General features: G+C 39.9%; 1 protein-coding gene across 1 annotated transcript in view; it reads right to left on the bottom strand.

Moving 5' to 3' along the window:
• The window catches only part of cntn2 (contactin 2), a 52392-nt gene extending 40832 nt beyond the window's left edge, over positions 1-11560 (bottom strand). Inside the window, exons 1-8 of the mRNA XM_078249343.1 lie at positions 11451-11560; positions 9291-9432; positions 5146-5321; positions 4820-4915; positions 4245-4457; positions 3272-3374; positions 2899-3080; positions 1209-1345 (exon numbers count right to left, since the gene is read on the bottom strand). Coding sequence (XP_078105469.1) covers positions 1209-1345; positions 2899-3080; positions 3272-3374; positions 4245-4457; positions 4820-4915; positions 5146-5321; positions 9291-9432; positions 11451-11511 — 1110 coding nt within the window. The 5' untranslated portion in view covers positions 11512-11560. The remainder of the gene's footprint in view (positions 1-1208; positions 1346-2898; positions 3081-3271; positions 3375-4244; positions 4458-4819; positions 4916-5145; positions 5322-9290; positions 9433-11450) is intronic.
• Positions 11561-15622: the final 4062 nt, after the last annotated feature.

Raw genomic sequence — 15622 nt, 5'->3', positions numbered from 1 at the left:
ATGTGAGCTGTGGTGTGTGGGAAGTAAAATGTCACAATAAATTCTACTTCACCCAGTAAGGGGGAGAACTCCTACTCACATTTACCCTCCACCTGTGTTTTATGTCGACTGAAACACAACTATAGAAGGTTTTTGAGCTTGCTAAACTTTGGGATTTTGCTCTTTGATTTGTTCTTACACTTCAGCGGCATCAACGGGTTGCTGTGCTTCGGTGGCCGTCATGTTGAATGTAAACAAAAAGCTGCTTGCCATGGCTGCGCTATCGTCATCATGTAAAGCCCACCTCAACGGTTGTGATTGGTGCCTCGATTTGGAAAAATTGGAAATGGGCTTGAATGTGCTCTTGGCCAGACTGACTTGCAGAGCAAATCTCAAATTTGCCGGAAGTTCGTCAGGATTTTCCCAGGCTAATTAAACAGGCCATGACACAGACAATTTACACCGGCTTAAGAATATTTGTAGTTATTACAAATCACATGGCGAGGTGATCCCAGAATGAGACTTCACACTGCTACAGTACATACGCAACAAGTTACTGGCAGGTAAATAATTTGTTTGTAGTCATTAACTACATTTATATTCATAATTGTGTAGTATGATAAGACTCTTACACTTTGCATTTTTACAACTTTGAGATGTTTTTCAACAGCATGTAAACCAATACCATAACAAACAATCCAAAACAAATGAGCCACATATTACAGAGAATGACAAAGATGATCTCTAGCTGCCAGTTTCATTTAATCATACTGTAAGTAATACTTTCCCTCTAACACTACCAGTTAGAAATGAGAAATGGTAGAAAATTAAATATAAGTGATTCCAGTTCGGATCAACATTGTTTGGTACCCAATCATTCACAGCAGCATCTATCCTATTCCAAGTTGAGAAGAGGTTGGCTTCCTGTGTGTAGATGTATCCACTCTAGTTTTATAAGAAATGGCAGAACGTGTGACCTTTTCTGGGTTTAATGTATTCTAAAGTACTTTCTATGGGTCGAAATAATCCATTTACAGAGATGTTTATAGAAGTAAAAGGACAACAAGAACATTAGACATTAACAATGATTAGTGACTGACCAACCACATAACTGCACATATTTTAAGTGTAATGGTTAATAGAAAAAAGAGCAGTGCTAGAGGGAGTATTTTATCATCCCTTTGTGTGTGGAGGTATACAGTACGGTAGAAAGTAACTGTGTGTGTTACCTGTGTGGTGAGTGGCTGTCCGTTGCGTAGCCAGCGTACGGAGGGTCGGGGTTTACCAGCAGCAACACAACTCCAGACAAGCTCGGAACTGATCTCCACCTCCGAGTCGCTCATCACCTGCAACCACTCCGGCTGAGCTGGAGGTCGGGAGAAGAAAGTTACGGAAAAGTAACAGAAATAAAATGGCACACATTGAACAGAAATGCATTTAGGGAGTGAACTCAAGACGTTTTGCCACTTTCAGACATCATTACAATGCTGGCTTAATCGGTATGTAAAGTGATGGTTTTTTGTCATTCAGACAGAGGAGACGTTTACATTAATTTTCCTAATAGCTTCATTCATGACACATGACACATGTGATAGCGAGGAAGATGTTCCGTTATCTCACAGGCTGCATCCCCGATGGATTTAAATCCTTAATGACCATCGTGGGTGCGAGGGACAAGCAGTGAAACTACTTCAACATCAGTGTAATCATTTAACTTTATCTGATAGCCACTTCTGCTGCCTGCTTCATATTATCTGATAGCGCACAAGGACGTTCAGTTAGGACTTGTTTTTTATTCCAGTTTGCTCACATACTGTATGTACTGGATATTAAATTATTTATCCATGCTGTTGGCATGAAGGTATATTGGAAATGCATTTAAAGACTGTTGATTAGATAATTATTGTTAGAGGTTATTTTTAAACTCTTTTACTCGATCACACTGCGGCGGAGGAAATAGTTTTTAGACTGTATATCTGTCATTTCTGATATGACAAGATTGATCTCTGACGTTCAGAGTCTCAGTTTATTATACTGATTTTGTGCATAAGAAACAGTGATTGAGATAAATGTATGACAGTGATCTCAGAAGGTAATACAAGTCATTTAAATGCCCTCTCTCCCTGCATGTTTTACCTTGTGCTGCTGCACCTTTAAATTCATACGAAAAGGCATTGGACTCGGACTTGTGCCGTGTTGAAAGTGATATGAAAATAATAATAATAATAATAATAATAATAATAACTGCAGTCAAAACTGTTGTGGTGTTTAGTGTTTAGTTTCCCTGTTTTTGACTATTATTATGGTTGGTTGTATTTCTGTTTCTGTTTCCTGTATTTTCCATGGATTGTTTGTTTAGTTTTCCTGTTTGTATTGTGTATTCCTGTTCTTTGATGATTATTTCTGTTTCCTGTTTTATTTCTGTTATTATATTTTGATGTCTGTTTTCTGTCTTGTCATGTCTAGTTTTGGTTCCTGTATTTTCCCGCCTGTGTGATTATCTAATGTGCTCCACCTGTTCCCCAGCCCTGGTGTCACCTGTCCCGTGTTTGCTCATTACCTAGTTTATTTAGCCTCTGTGTTTCCTTTGGCTCTTGTCAGATCGTTTTGTGTCCTTGCCCGGTTAGTTTGTGTGTGGTCATGTGCTTTCCCAGTGTAAGTTCTGTATTTCCCTGGTTTTTGTTCTCCCTTGGTTTTTTGGATACCTTTCTTCTTTTTTTTTTTTTAATTGGTTTTTGCCTGCTGCTTCCTTGGTTCATTTTTATGTTTCGATTAATAAATCCTCGAGTTCAAGCCTGCCTCTCCCTGCATTTGAGTCCTTTAATCCCTGGAAACGTAACAAAAACATCCCTGATTAAGCTGATACAGTGTGCTGCTTTGCTGCAATACAAACAGATGCACACACTATCTTTTCTTCACCTTGCACATTGATGCGTCCCTGGTATGTGTCACTTCCCTCTGAGTTGTAGGCTTCACATTCGTAAACACCCTCGTCATCGAAGGAGAGTTCTGGCAGAATGAGGGTGGGGCCCTCAGCACTGGAGCCCGCCTTGGACGGCATCAAACCGTCCACCTTCCTCCATCGCAGTTTTGGGACTGGACTATGAGACAAAAAATAGAGAGGAGTTGGATGAAAAGTAAAGGAAGAATGGTAATTTAAAATGGAAGAGCACAGAGACCATGATGGGGATGTTTGGAAGGAAGACATGCAAGTGTAAGGCTGGACAGGGCACAGCCAACCTAAAGTAACTTGCAGACGCATTATGCAAAGATTTCAGAGTGTTGAACTTACTTTCCATAGGCGAAGCACTCTAACTGAGCGGTGTGTCCTGCTAGGCCATAGGTCTCTGCAGGGAAGCGCACTTTGATGCTCGGAGCTGACTTCCTGGGATTGGCTGAAATAAAATACAATTATATAATATTCAGATTAAATCCCATTTAAATTCACCTTTTATCCAATGTAGGAACTGGATGGGTCTACTGTAATGTTTATCTAAATGTGCATACACAGAGAAATGTGCCTTGTTAGTGATGTTTTTTTTTCGTTCTGGAGCATCATACTTTGATAATTACTGGCCAGATAGCTGTGAGATTTGGTAGATATTTATGATCCCTATAAGATTACTACTGATTTACCTGATCACAGGCCCTTTCCTCTGCTTACCTTGAGTCACCCTATCTATGTTTTCCACTTGTTCCAACATCTGGTACTAATCAAAAAATGTAATAGTACCAATGACATCTAGTGAACACATTAAGTTCTCCAGATGATGAACCCTGTTCATTTTGAGCACTAATAAGCCCTAAGTATATTGTTCGATTTTATATTGAGGGGTCGGATAACCATTGTATTTAGTAGGCTCAACATTAAAGCAACATTATGATTTTTTTACCAGAAAATAACAGCTTCTATATCATCCTGACTTTTGGGTTGGGGCATATGAATGTTGGTGGGGACAGTGTCATGCCAAAAGTTAGAATAAAAGTTACCTATCAAAATGTGTTTCGTATGAAATGTTTTAAGTGTTTGTATTACATATTCAACATATGTATATTCACAAAAATAAAGTTTTAAAATAACAAACCTGAGGTGGACTATTGGAACTCAGTTGAACTCAGATACTCAGGCCTAATCAATAATAACCAGTAGGTTGCTAAATAGTTATCACTTTAAACATAAGCGCTCTCTGTCCTGTGTGTGCTCATATTGGTTCATCAGTTACACAGTTACACAGTTTGTGCTGATGTCCGTGGTGGTGTCGTACCGTCGGGCAGCACAGTGAGTGCGTTGGCCTTGCTGAAGGTGCTCTTGGTGCTGATGTCCATGTTAATGGTGGTGAAGCAGAAGTAGTTCCCTGTGTCGTTTGGCTCTGCTCTAGCCACGTACAAGTTACCTGTCACCTGCGACACAAACCAGCGGCTGTCGTCCTTCTTGATGAAGTTGGGAAACTCGTTGATCAACCAGCGATAGGATAGAGCTGGAGAGGAGACAGCAAGTCACATTACTGATTTCAATACGGAAACGGTCAGCAGAGGCAGTAAAAATTGTGCTTTATATTCACCCCTATCCCAAAAGAGGTTAATAATTCTGCTAATTTTAAACACTGTGACCTGTGAACCACAGGTTGTGACCCTTATCCGACCCTTATCAGCTGCAGGCTGCAGGTTTTCTGACAGCTAGATCTCAGTGAAAGAAAGCTGATGACATGAAAATAATAAAACAGCCCATTATTTTTTAATGGTATCTCACTGTCTCCTCATCTTTCAGGTGATTTAAAATACTGAATAACTAGTGTGTAATATTTCAGGTTTTCCAGGAGCCCTGAAGTAGAGTGGATACCTGGGTAATGTATAGGGGGCTGGCAGGCCAGGAAAGTTCCTACGCCTTCATATGCTGTCTGAGGACTCCTGCTGTCTGGAGGGAAGTCATGGAGGTCTGCAGAAACATGCAAAGTGTAGAGTAGAAAAAGAGAAGTAATGAAAAAAAAGATCACTGTCATATACTGTATACAGATCGTAAGAGAAACAGCAACAGTACACAGTTGAAAGTAACCAAAGTACATTTGTGGTACAAAGTAAATCCTCTGAATATCTTTTCTAATGCCTTCAATCTCTGCCACCACAGTGAGCCACTCAGGCAGCTAAGACAGGCTTGTTCTCACTCACAGCCAAATTTGAGGTTAGCTGCTCGGCTGATAATGGTGCCACAGCGGTTGATGGCCAGACACTGATAGGAGCCTGTGTCTCGAGTAGGCTCAGGGCTGCTGATCACAAGGTTGCCGGCCACCAGTGTGTAGCGCAGGTCCAAACCCAGCGGGACCTCTGTGCCATTCACAAGCCATCTGCAAGACAAAGAGTCAAGTTAAGTCAACTTTATTATAGCCCAATATCAAAAATCACAAATCTTAAAAGATGGGCTTAAAATCTGTACAGCATACGACACCCACTGTCCTTTGACCCTGGCATCGGATAAGGAAACGCTCCAACAAAAAAACTTTAACAGAGGAAAATAAAAGAAACATCAAGGAGAGAGCAGGGCAAAGTGATAAGAACACAACAAATACATGAATAAATAATAAACACAATTGACAAGAACAATGGCCAATGAATAATCCTTCGATCAATTAAAACCAATATACCTTTTTTTAAACTACAACAAAAAGCAAACAAGACATGTCTCTGTGTGGGTGCTGTGTATGTGTGTGTGTGTGTGTGTGTGTGTGTGTGTGTGTGTGTGTGTGTGTGTGTGTGTGAGAAAAAGGGGTGGGGGGGGGGTGGGGAGAGTGTCGATATGTAGTCTAGCCCAAAGACTACAAAAATGGCTGTGAGCTGCACAAAACTATAGACCTTTTTCACGGCAGACATGTTGATGTGTCATAGTAGGAGAAGCACAGGTGTATTCAAAACCATTAATGATGGCTGCATTCCACTTAGAAGAGGCCCTGGTACTGTGCATGCTGACTCACTGAAATAGCTTACTGGGACACTTGATGGAATTGAGCCATCGTTAAGGTTATCAATTTCAGCTGTGCTTTTCCTACTATGACAAGTCAAAATGTCTGCTGTGAAAAAGGTCCATTTAGCCTCACGAGGGCGGTAATGGTGCTAGGTGTAGCGCCGGGTGGCGAGGGTTAGCCGGTTAGCTTTCAGGCTAATGTCTTACAGAACAAAGAAACACACAAGATACTTCGCTATGTGCTAGCTGTGTAGCTATTCGACGCACGTGTGTGTGTGTGTGTGTGTGTGTGTGTGTGTGTGTGTGTGTGTGTGTGTGTGTGTGTGTGTGTGGGGAGAGAGAGAGAGAGAGAGAGAGAGAGAGAGAGAGAGAGAGAGAGAGAGAGAGAGAGAAATGGAGGGAAAACACACTTGGAATAAAGAAAAGGCACCTTGTGTCTTGAATTTCGAGGTTCTGACAATGATTAATGACTCTTATATCCAGGTTCGGGTCTAGAGGGGGTACACTCTAGACCCGTAAACTGTGTACAGCAAGGTTTTCTTTGTTAAAGTTTGAGGCAAATTTATTGTAAGTGTATTGCACTTTATCTTTATACGGTTCTGTGAAAAAAATTAATTGATTAATGTTTCCTTGATTATATATTGATCCAATTTGTTGTAAATAAAATCAAGTGAAATTAATAATGAATGTGATGTGTTTTATTTAGCAAAATTACATTGTTTTGTTCTATCGTATCCAATATTTCCTATATTTCTAAGCAGATTTCCTATGCTGTATTCTGATAAAATTCCCTGGGCCCCCCCTGACTGATTATTGGACCCCCCAGTGCCTAGAGCTGTAATCGGTAAGATAAGAAATACTTTTGTTTTATTGAAGAGCAATAATAAACGATAGTTTGGTTACATTTTCGGAAAAAGCAACATTTTTGTTGCCTACTTTGCTTACAATATCATCTCTCAAAAAACTAAACATATTAAGTGCATTTAAGTGCCATATTACATTGTAACATTTTTAAAGAAAACATTTTCTGAAATGACATCAACCTCACACTAAGGCATACATTAAACATACATAAACATTACCTTAAGTTGTGCAACTTAACTTTCAGAACTACAAGTTTCATCCTGAGACTGATCTGTATATAGGCCTATATGTAAATATATGTATATGTAAATATTAATTATACTCAATCTATTTTAATTTATATATTTGATTACAATGCTATGTAGCATTGTAATCGTTGATCAGCTGTTTCTCCGTAAAGAGAGAGAGTGAGAGAAAATGGTGCAGCTGTTTCTCCGACGGGATAGTCAACAAGTCGGCTCTTTAGATCAAATTGTGGTCACCACTACGTATTTTCTTGTCTTTGTTTTTGGTAGCTGGTGTGTTTAGTGTAGTTTCATCGTCCATACAACTCCGTGATTTACTTTTGTCGGGTCCACTTCGTGGAATGGATGAGAAATGTTTTCTGTTGAGATGCTGAAGCATTGACATCGTGCTATTATTGTGGTAAGCTAGTTCAGTTTTTCAGTAGACACACTGTACAGAGTTGTCTTAACTATGTTTGAACTGATTCCAAACTTTGGACACTTTCTGTCGTTTTCTCCAGCCTGTCTCTTCTCTTAGCCCCTCACTATTTACGCTCTGGCATGTGTCGCCAGCAGACTGAGCAGCGTCTGGTGTGCGACAGTAATAATGATCCGTGTGGAAACACCGTCCGTCAGCAATATAACATTGGTAACATTGATTTTCAGCCCTAATTTTGATTGACAGCTTTTTAAAAGCCCAAACGCATTTACAGCCCGACATTATTCAAATGTAAGCACGCACACAGCTGTTTTGCCTTTTGTCAAGGGACTGGCTCATTATTGTCATTATGCACATGGTCAAAATTTGTCCACACCTCAGGCTTTGCTTTCTTTGCCGGTCCAACCAAAACGTAATCGCCAGAGGCCAGCCTCCGTTTCACCTCCTCAGCATTCATTTTCGCACTAAACGCATCACCTGACCACTCAGACCACTCATACCGCGCAACCCGGAGCGCAAGCCCGAGCCCGGCCCGAGCCCGGCCCGAGCCCGGCCCGAGCCTGTGTAAAATGATAGAAAGTAAGACTGAACCTGACCAGCAAAGATCTCCAGCTCTACCTGTGCTAACTCACTTAAAGAATCCTGGAAACGCCCCTGCTTTTATCCCCCACTGTCTGGAGCTCCGTGCCTTGCGGTTGCCTGGAAAAAGCAGCCGACCGGTATACAATAACCTAATTTTAGTTTCATAAAACGTCTCAGAATCCACCAATATGTAGGATATTATTACAAACATTCCTGTCGCAACTCCTCAGTTTATTTATTAGTCTTGGATTGCCAGACATATCTTCTTCACAGCGTTGTCTGAAGTAAGCTGGCGAACTGAGTGGTTAAAGCAACAGCTGAAAAATGGTTTTATTTCCTATACATTCTTCACAATAAATGTCACCTGTTTTAAATGCTTTTATTATGAAGCAAAATCAGGAAATGTTTGTCTTCAGCAGCATTAACTAAACACAACTTCTACAGTATTTACGAACATGAATTGTAAAATAAAGCAGAAATAATATAGAAACTAAACTTCAAACCACAGATTCAGTTAGAAGCTACAAACATACTGAGACATCTTTCTCTCCTGCACAGGTCCCGGCTCTGCCAGTAGACATCCTTATGTCGGCACACAGACAGACTGTAGGCAGCGTTTGTTCATTAACCTTAGTCATAGTACATTTCTAATGATGATGAATATAATTTATGTGAGAGTAACTGACATTTATACACACACAACCAGCCTCTATGCAAATTATATATAATCAATGATATACGCACATAGAGCGGGGAAGTGAGATCCAATCACATATGGTCACTCACATTCTTAGAGGTGTCCACTTGTGATCGGATCACTCATGACGGATGTTAAAACCAGGTCAGAACAGGCCCTTAGAGTATGTGTCCATGTACGCGTTGTTTCACATAGGGGATTGCCCCGCTTCCCAGCATTTCACGCAAGTGGGCTTGCCACCAGTTTCTACTACTACTTCTAATACTGTGCACAATATATACTTACTGCATTCATGTCTGTGCAATATATTTACTTACCTGCCCTTGTTATATGATGAATGTTGCTATGCGATGTACAATATGGTTGACGTGTGTGTGTGTGTGTGTGTACAGTATGTGTGTGTATGTGTGTTTGTGTTTATGTTATATACAGATGTGTGCAACATAATATCTTTTTTTGTTATATTCATTGTAATATGACAATAAAGCCTTCTTCCTAGGTTATGTGTGTGTGTGTGTGTGTGTGTGTGTGTGTGTGTGTGTGACCTACCTGTAGGATGCGGTTGGACTGGCCCTGGCCTGACAACTTAGGGTCACTTTGCCTTCACTCAGGCCCTCTGGGTAGATTAAACTGCTTGGCTGTTCTTCAAACAATGGCCCACTGTCATGACCTGATACACACACGTCTCCCCCTGGAAACAACATGTTTAACAACACACTAATCAGACACTGAAACCTGTGCCACAAACTTCTTTTCTTAGTTTTAACCATATTTATCAAAGGTTTTTGCTGATTTAGTGACTGACCGACTTTGAAAAGCTTTGACAATTTTCCCTGGGTTTGTGCTGTTTTCTGTTACTCTGTTTCTATCAGATGAAGAGGAAAGGTAATCTCCTTTTAAAAAGGTACATTATACTGTATATAAAAAGTACAGTGTATAGCAACCATTGCAACAAACAAATTAGCTTACAATAAAAAGAGAGTAAATAAATATCTTTGCAACATTTAGGTTGCCAGAGATTAGAACAAAACTATGTGATGGTTCTAAATGGATTCATTCACAGAGCTGTGACTGTTGAAAGGGTTTGAATGTGAAAATTTGATTTCCAAATGTGAAAAGCTACAGAAAAGCTATCTTCATAATGTAAAGCTTTATGACCCCAATAAGGAATAAGCCTATTTTATTTAGTCTGGCTGGTCTAATGGATGAGTGTAGTCAGTCTGCAGTCTCTCTTTGAAGCCAGATGCAGACCGTATAATTGTCTGCAGGAGTAAAACTGCCCACTGACACTGTGGGGAGACTACAGCTTCATCATTAGACAATATGTCGGCTCAGCATAAACACTGAACCAGCTGCAGGTGTAGAACACAGACTCTAAGTTGTCCTTGTTTGAAAGTGGTAAAAGCAGACATAAATTAATAAATTAGATATTTACATTGTTGTAAAGGTTTTAGGTGCAACGTGAAGACTAATACATTCTGGACATGCTACTGCTTTGAGGCATCACTATAGTGCTACTGTAGTTGGTCTCATTTACTGTATGTACCCGAGTACAAGTAGGATAATCAGGGTAAAATCTGTGAATTTAGATAATTTAATTTAATTAATTAAATTTAACCGAAAGATGAGAGTCCCATACAGTGTGGGTGAGAAAATGATACATTCCAGTGGCATAACACGGCATCTTAGAAATACAGCTGGGACTGTCCAAGGCCAAGTAACAAGCAATGTTTATCCTGAGTTGTATTTCTGTTGAAGGGCGAGAGTAAATCTGTTCTCCAGGTAAGAGGCTCCATCCATCACAACTGTACAGGCTGCCCACACACGGCTCTGAGTTGTGACCCAGTGCATGGTGGTCTAATGATGTCAGTCCAACCAGGCTCCAAGGACTTTTTGACATCACACTTTGACATTCCTCCGACAATTCCCTTCAGCCCAGAGGAAAACAGTTCAAATATTTTTTTGGGAGTAGGAATAAAAACACTTTTCGTACGGAGGTTGTCATAAATTATGCATTAATGGATTTGAATACAAACGTACATGAAATAAATCATTTACATAATGTTTTCTTAAATCAGTTTTTAATGTTTGAGATTTGAGTGGCATTGTGGTTTCCTAGTGTCTTCTTCTTCCTTACTGATTTTTTGGGCACCTGACTGGAGCATTTGCAATGAACCAACTGCTAAATCTTCCATAACAGCAGTAGATGTAAACGTGCATTGATTTGCATTTTATTTTGCAGATTTTCTGGAATATTGCCCTAAATTTGAATAGAAACTTTCCCAGTGAGGCAGCAAAGGAACAACGTTAATTCTGAAATGTGTTTAAGAATCAGCACATGGGCTGTGTTTAAATTAATTCAAATGAATTATGCATTAGTATGAATTCCTTTATTTTTCTTCATTATTTCCGTTACATTAGCGTAAATGTTAGCCTTGCTTTTGTGTGTTGTAGTATAATACATGGCAATAATCACAGTTCCAAAAGAACCAGGTTATTTTGTTGCATTTTGACCAAACAATGTGTTGTTGTAACATATTTAGCTGCAAGGTGTCTTATTTTCCTTCCCGACCTAAATCCTAAACTACTCTTAACCTTAACTCCTGCCTGGGCTAAACCTAGTTCTAATGTTATCATCCACACCAACACTGATTATGTCTGAGAACCCACATGGACATGCATGTTTGTGAGTGTTAAAGTGGAACTTACCGACAGCCTCCTGCAGGGCTACTGAGCTGAGGACCAGCAGACACAGCAATTGCTCCATCATCTGGATCCAGCTGTATAACAACAGATCAGGATCAAAACCTGTTCACCTTATCTCACAGCAAGCAGAGGCGTTCAACCTGGGCCTGTGCAGGAAAAAGAAGAACAAGATTACTTACATGACAACTCCGATAGCTCTGAAGGAATTCAATTCTTTAAGCCAGAGATCTTCAACAGGGGGTCCGGGACCCTTAGGGGGGGTAAGGTAGCCTGTAGGTAAGGTAGTCATTAGGTAGCCATCCACAGATACAGTTGATCCTAAAGATTCACTGTGCCACATGTATGTTTAACATAAAAACATGATTTATAAAATCATGCCAACAATTATTCAAATTGCTTAGTATTCAGACGCTCAAGAACTTTTACACCTGCACCATAGAGAGCATTCTGTCTGGGAGCATCACCACCTGGATGGGCAGCAGCACCCAAAAAGACTACCTGGCCTTTAAGAGGGTGGTCCGCTCTGCAAGGCTAAGGCCACAAAGATTCTCAGGGAACCCAGTCATCCCAGCAACTCACTGTTCTCTCTGCTGCCATCAGGGAGGCGTTATCGCTGCCTGAGAACAAACTCAGAGAGGATGAGGAGCTTCTTCTCTCAGGCTGTCCGTTTGCTCAGTGAGAACTGTGGCTAGCCCCCCACCCACCACCTAATTTTCTTGTGTTGTATATTACTATTTTTATGGTTTTTGTTGTTATTGTTTTTATTGAGACGGAACAGATACACAGTGAATTTCACTGCACATTGTACTGTGTATTATTGTGTATGTGACAAATACATTTGATTTGATTTGACTTTGCACAAAAAAAGTATGTATAAAGGCTTTAGGCCATCCTACACATTATTGTAGGTCCAGTTTAATATGTAACTTAATTCTATATATTATATGTATAAGGGGGTCCCTGCTCCATCTCTCTTTCAGTTAAGGGCTCCTTGGATTCAAAGATTTTGAAGACCCCAGCATTAAGCATTGATTGTTTAAAGACATAGACAAGTTGACTTCCCATACATCACCAAAGGTCTTCTTTAGCAAGTAAATATGAAAATTAAAATTGTATCAGCATAACATATCTGGTTATATTGCTAGCCCTATAACCCAGGTAGATACAAACATAAGAACTTATCACATTAAGAGTGAAGCATGGCTGTGCTATTTAAGTAGTGTTCTTCCAGGACGGTCTGGCTGTAGATCATACTGTAGAGCAGCACAGTGTTTTTTTCTTGGCATGTCTCCCTTTGGAGGCCCAAAACAAAACAAACGCTACATGAGGTTTTGCTTCATGAATAAATCTTGATAATCCGTTTTTTTTGTTGTCAGCCATGCCAGCATCAGAGCACCAAACCCTTGTAACGTTATTGATCCCCAATACATATGATCCATTCAAGTTTTGTTTAACACCTTTTTTGAATGGTCAAGCTCTTTCGACCCCCCCCCCCGCAATACAAATTACTCTGAAAGTAAGTCATAGTTACACTAGTTTCCCTTTCAACCTAACAAAATATTAAGTATTTAGAACAGTAATAGTGGATTTGATGGCCATGCGCTCCATGTGGCATTATGGCTCATTGTGATACTTTATTGTTTCTATGAGTTATTGCTTCACTGGAATTTTATCATGGATATCAATCCAGGGTCTAAGAAACTATTAAGGGCAAAGCATTCTTAATAACTAAATAAATCTGTGATTGTTGAGTTCCTATTGGTTTGCCCCTCCTTTACCTAAACAAATGCACTGTCATCCCTTTCATTGCTCACAGCCAAACCTGATGGTCCTTCCCAGGACATAACCCTGCTCTATAGGCTTTGATTCACTCACTATAAGGAAGGATTACAATTAACTAAGTACATTTACTCAAGTACTGTACTTAAGTACAAATTTGAGGTACTTGAGTCTTTCTTATCATGCCACTCTCCCCCTCTACATTTCAGAACACATGCACACTTAACACAGTTTATTAAAATCTGATGTTTTATTATACTAATGAAACTATCCAACAATATAACTTCCTACAAGTCCAGCTGAAATGATTAGACCATTAAACACACAACAGTTTGGATCATTTTCAGTTTCTAAAATGGGAGGATTTTTCTGCATTGAGTACTTTTACTTTGAATACTTTAAGTTCATTTTCATAATGATATTTTCATACTTTTACGTCAGTAACATTTTCAACACAGGACTTTTACTTGTAACAGAGTATTTTTACAGTGTGGTATTAGTACTTTTACTTAAGTAAAGGATCTGAATACTTTTTTCCACCACTGCATTTCTCCATGCTTCACAAGGCCTGTCTGACTTCACTTCAGTCAAACACACACACATACACATCACTGTCTGTCTGAGCTCACACACAAACTGTTGAGAGCAAAGGGATGGGTACAGCACAGGAAGAATGAAACAGGAAAGAGATAACTGAGAAACAGGGAAATCGAATGTACAAGTGGAAAATCTAAGACTGGAAGAGAGAGTGCACAAGAGGAAGAGTAAAAGCAGGAGCGACAGAGATAGGCAGGAATAAGAGAACAGTTTAAGTCCAAATTACCCCTGACTGTTGATGCATCACAGCAGAGGACATTACATTCTGCTCAGTGCTTATCACAGGCAGAAAGCACATTCAATATTGTGCTCAAACTGTCTACCGACACTGCAGGTCTGCATGCTGAAGTTGGTCACTTACATCTGTTAAAATGAGCTGGCAGTGATGTTGGAGAGACACTTTTAAAATAACAACAAATCGAGTCTCTATCGAGGGACTCTATCTTGTACCCGACGCAAAACCCGACGCAAAGCCCGACGCAAAGCCCGACGCAAGTGTCTTTGCTAGTTTCAGACCGACACAGTTGCACAAATAATTAAAAATAAAAATATTATGGTGCAAATTCGCCATCATAATAGCAATGCGCCAAGGTACAAACGTGCCTGGCTTTTAAAGGGAATGGGAGATGACACTCTGATTGGTTTATTGCATATTACGCCCAAAACACACCTATGAATTAATGAAGACACTAACTACAACCCTTTTGAACCATGTGCACGAACCCTTTTTTCCACGGTCAAACTAGCAAAAGTGGATTTGGACACGCCCTAAACGCACCTGCGCCATGCTCTTCACGCCGTGCGCTTAGATTGTTAAAATAGAGCCCTAAAACGTAAACGGAACTCATTTTAAATGTTTGAGCAAACGACCACTGAACAATGTCTACAGCTCTATGGATAGCAATGTTGGCCAGTCAGCTGGTCCACCATTTTGGTCCAGACAGAAATATCTCAACCACTATTGATTGCCATAACATTTTGTACAGACATTCATAATACTCAGAGGATGAATCCTACTGACTCTGGTGATCCCATGCCTTTTCCTCTAGCACCATCAGGGGGTTGACCTTTTAGTTTTTTAGGGAAATGTCTCAACAATAGCTTGCATTGGAAGTTTGTATCAATATTCATTGTGCACAAAGGATGTATCCTTAAGACCTTGGTGACTCTTCATCACAAGGTTGATATTGTGGCTCAGACTGAAACAACTACATTTATGAAGACATCTATGGTCTTAGTGAACTTTGTTGATCCACAGACTTTTAGTGCCATCATCAGGTCAACGTGTCAATGTGTCCAGTGCTTTGGTTTATCCAGCTAACACTTTAGCTCACTCTACAATGAGCATTACTGCCTCACAAAAGCCGTTAGCATTGCTGTAGGCTTGATTTGTTCAAAGGAAGACGAGGTAAACCCTATTTTTACTTACAGGGGCATTACTTTTATTTTGGAGAGAAAACTGCATCTGACTATGAAGCAAGAAATATTTGTCTGTTTGTCCTTAGCACATCTCGAGGACCCTTCATCCGATCAAGTGGTGTGTTGCTTTAATATAAGGATAATATAAGGATGTAAAGATGTGTAGATTTGAATTTGGTGATTTTTGGACATGCAACACTTATTAATTAAAATTAAAATTAACACTTGTCAATATTAATAACTTTTGAATAAACAAGGGACCAGCTGTGTGCAAAAGCGGGCGCAGGGCTTCAGGGCTCTGCAGGTTACAGCTACTTTAGATATTATTTACATTTCCCTATCAGGTAGTACAATGATTTCCTCTGAAGTAGAAGTACACA

This window comes from Sander vitreus, chromosome 4, assembly GCF_031162955.1.
Source record: "Sander vitreus isolate 19-12246 chromosome 4, sanVit1, whole genome shotgun sequence".
NCBI classification, from domain to species: domain Eukaryota; kingdom Metazoa; phylum Chordata; class Actinopteri; order Perciformes; family Percidae; genus Sander; species Sander vitreus.
Note: the sequence above shows the minus strand (reverse complement) of the source record. Positions and strands in the feature narration are given on the sequence as shown.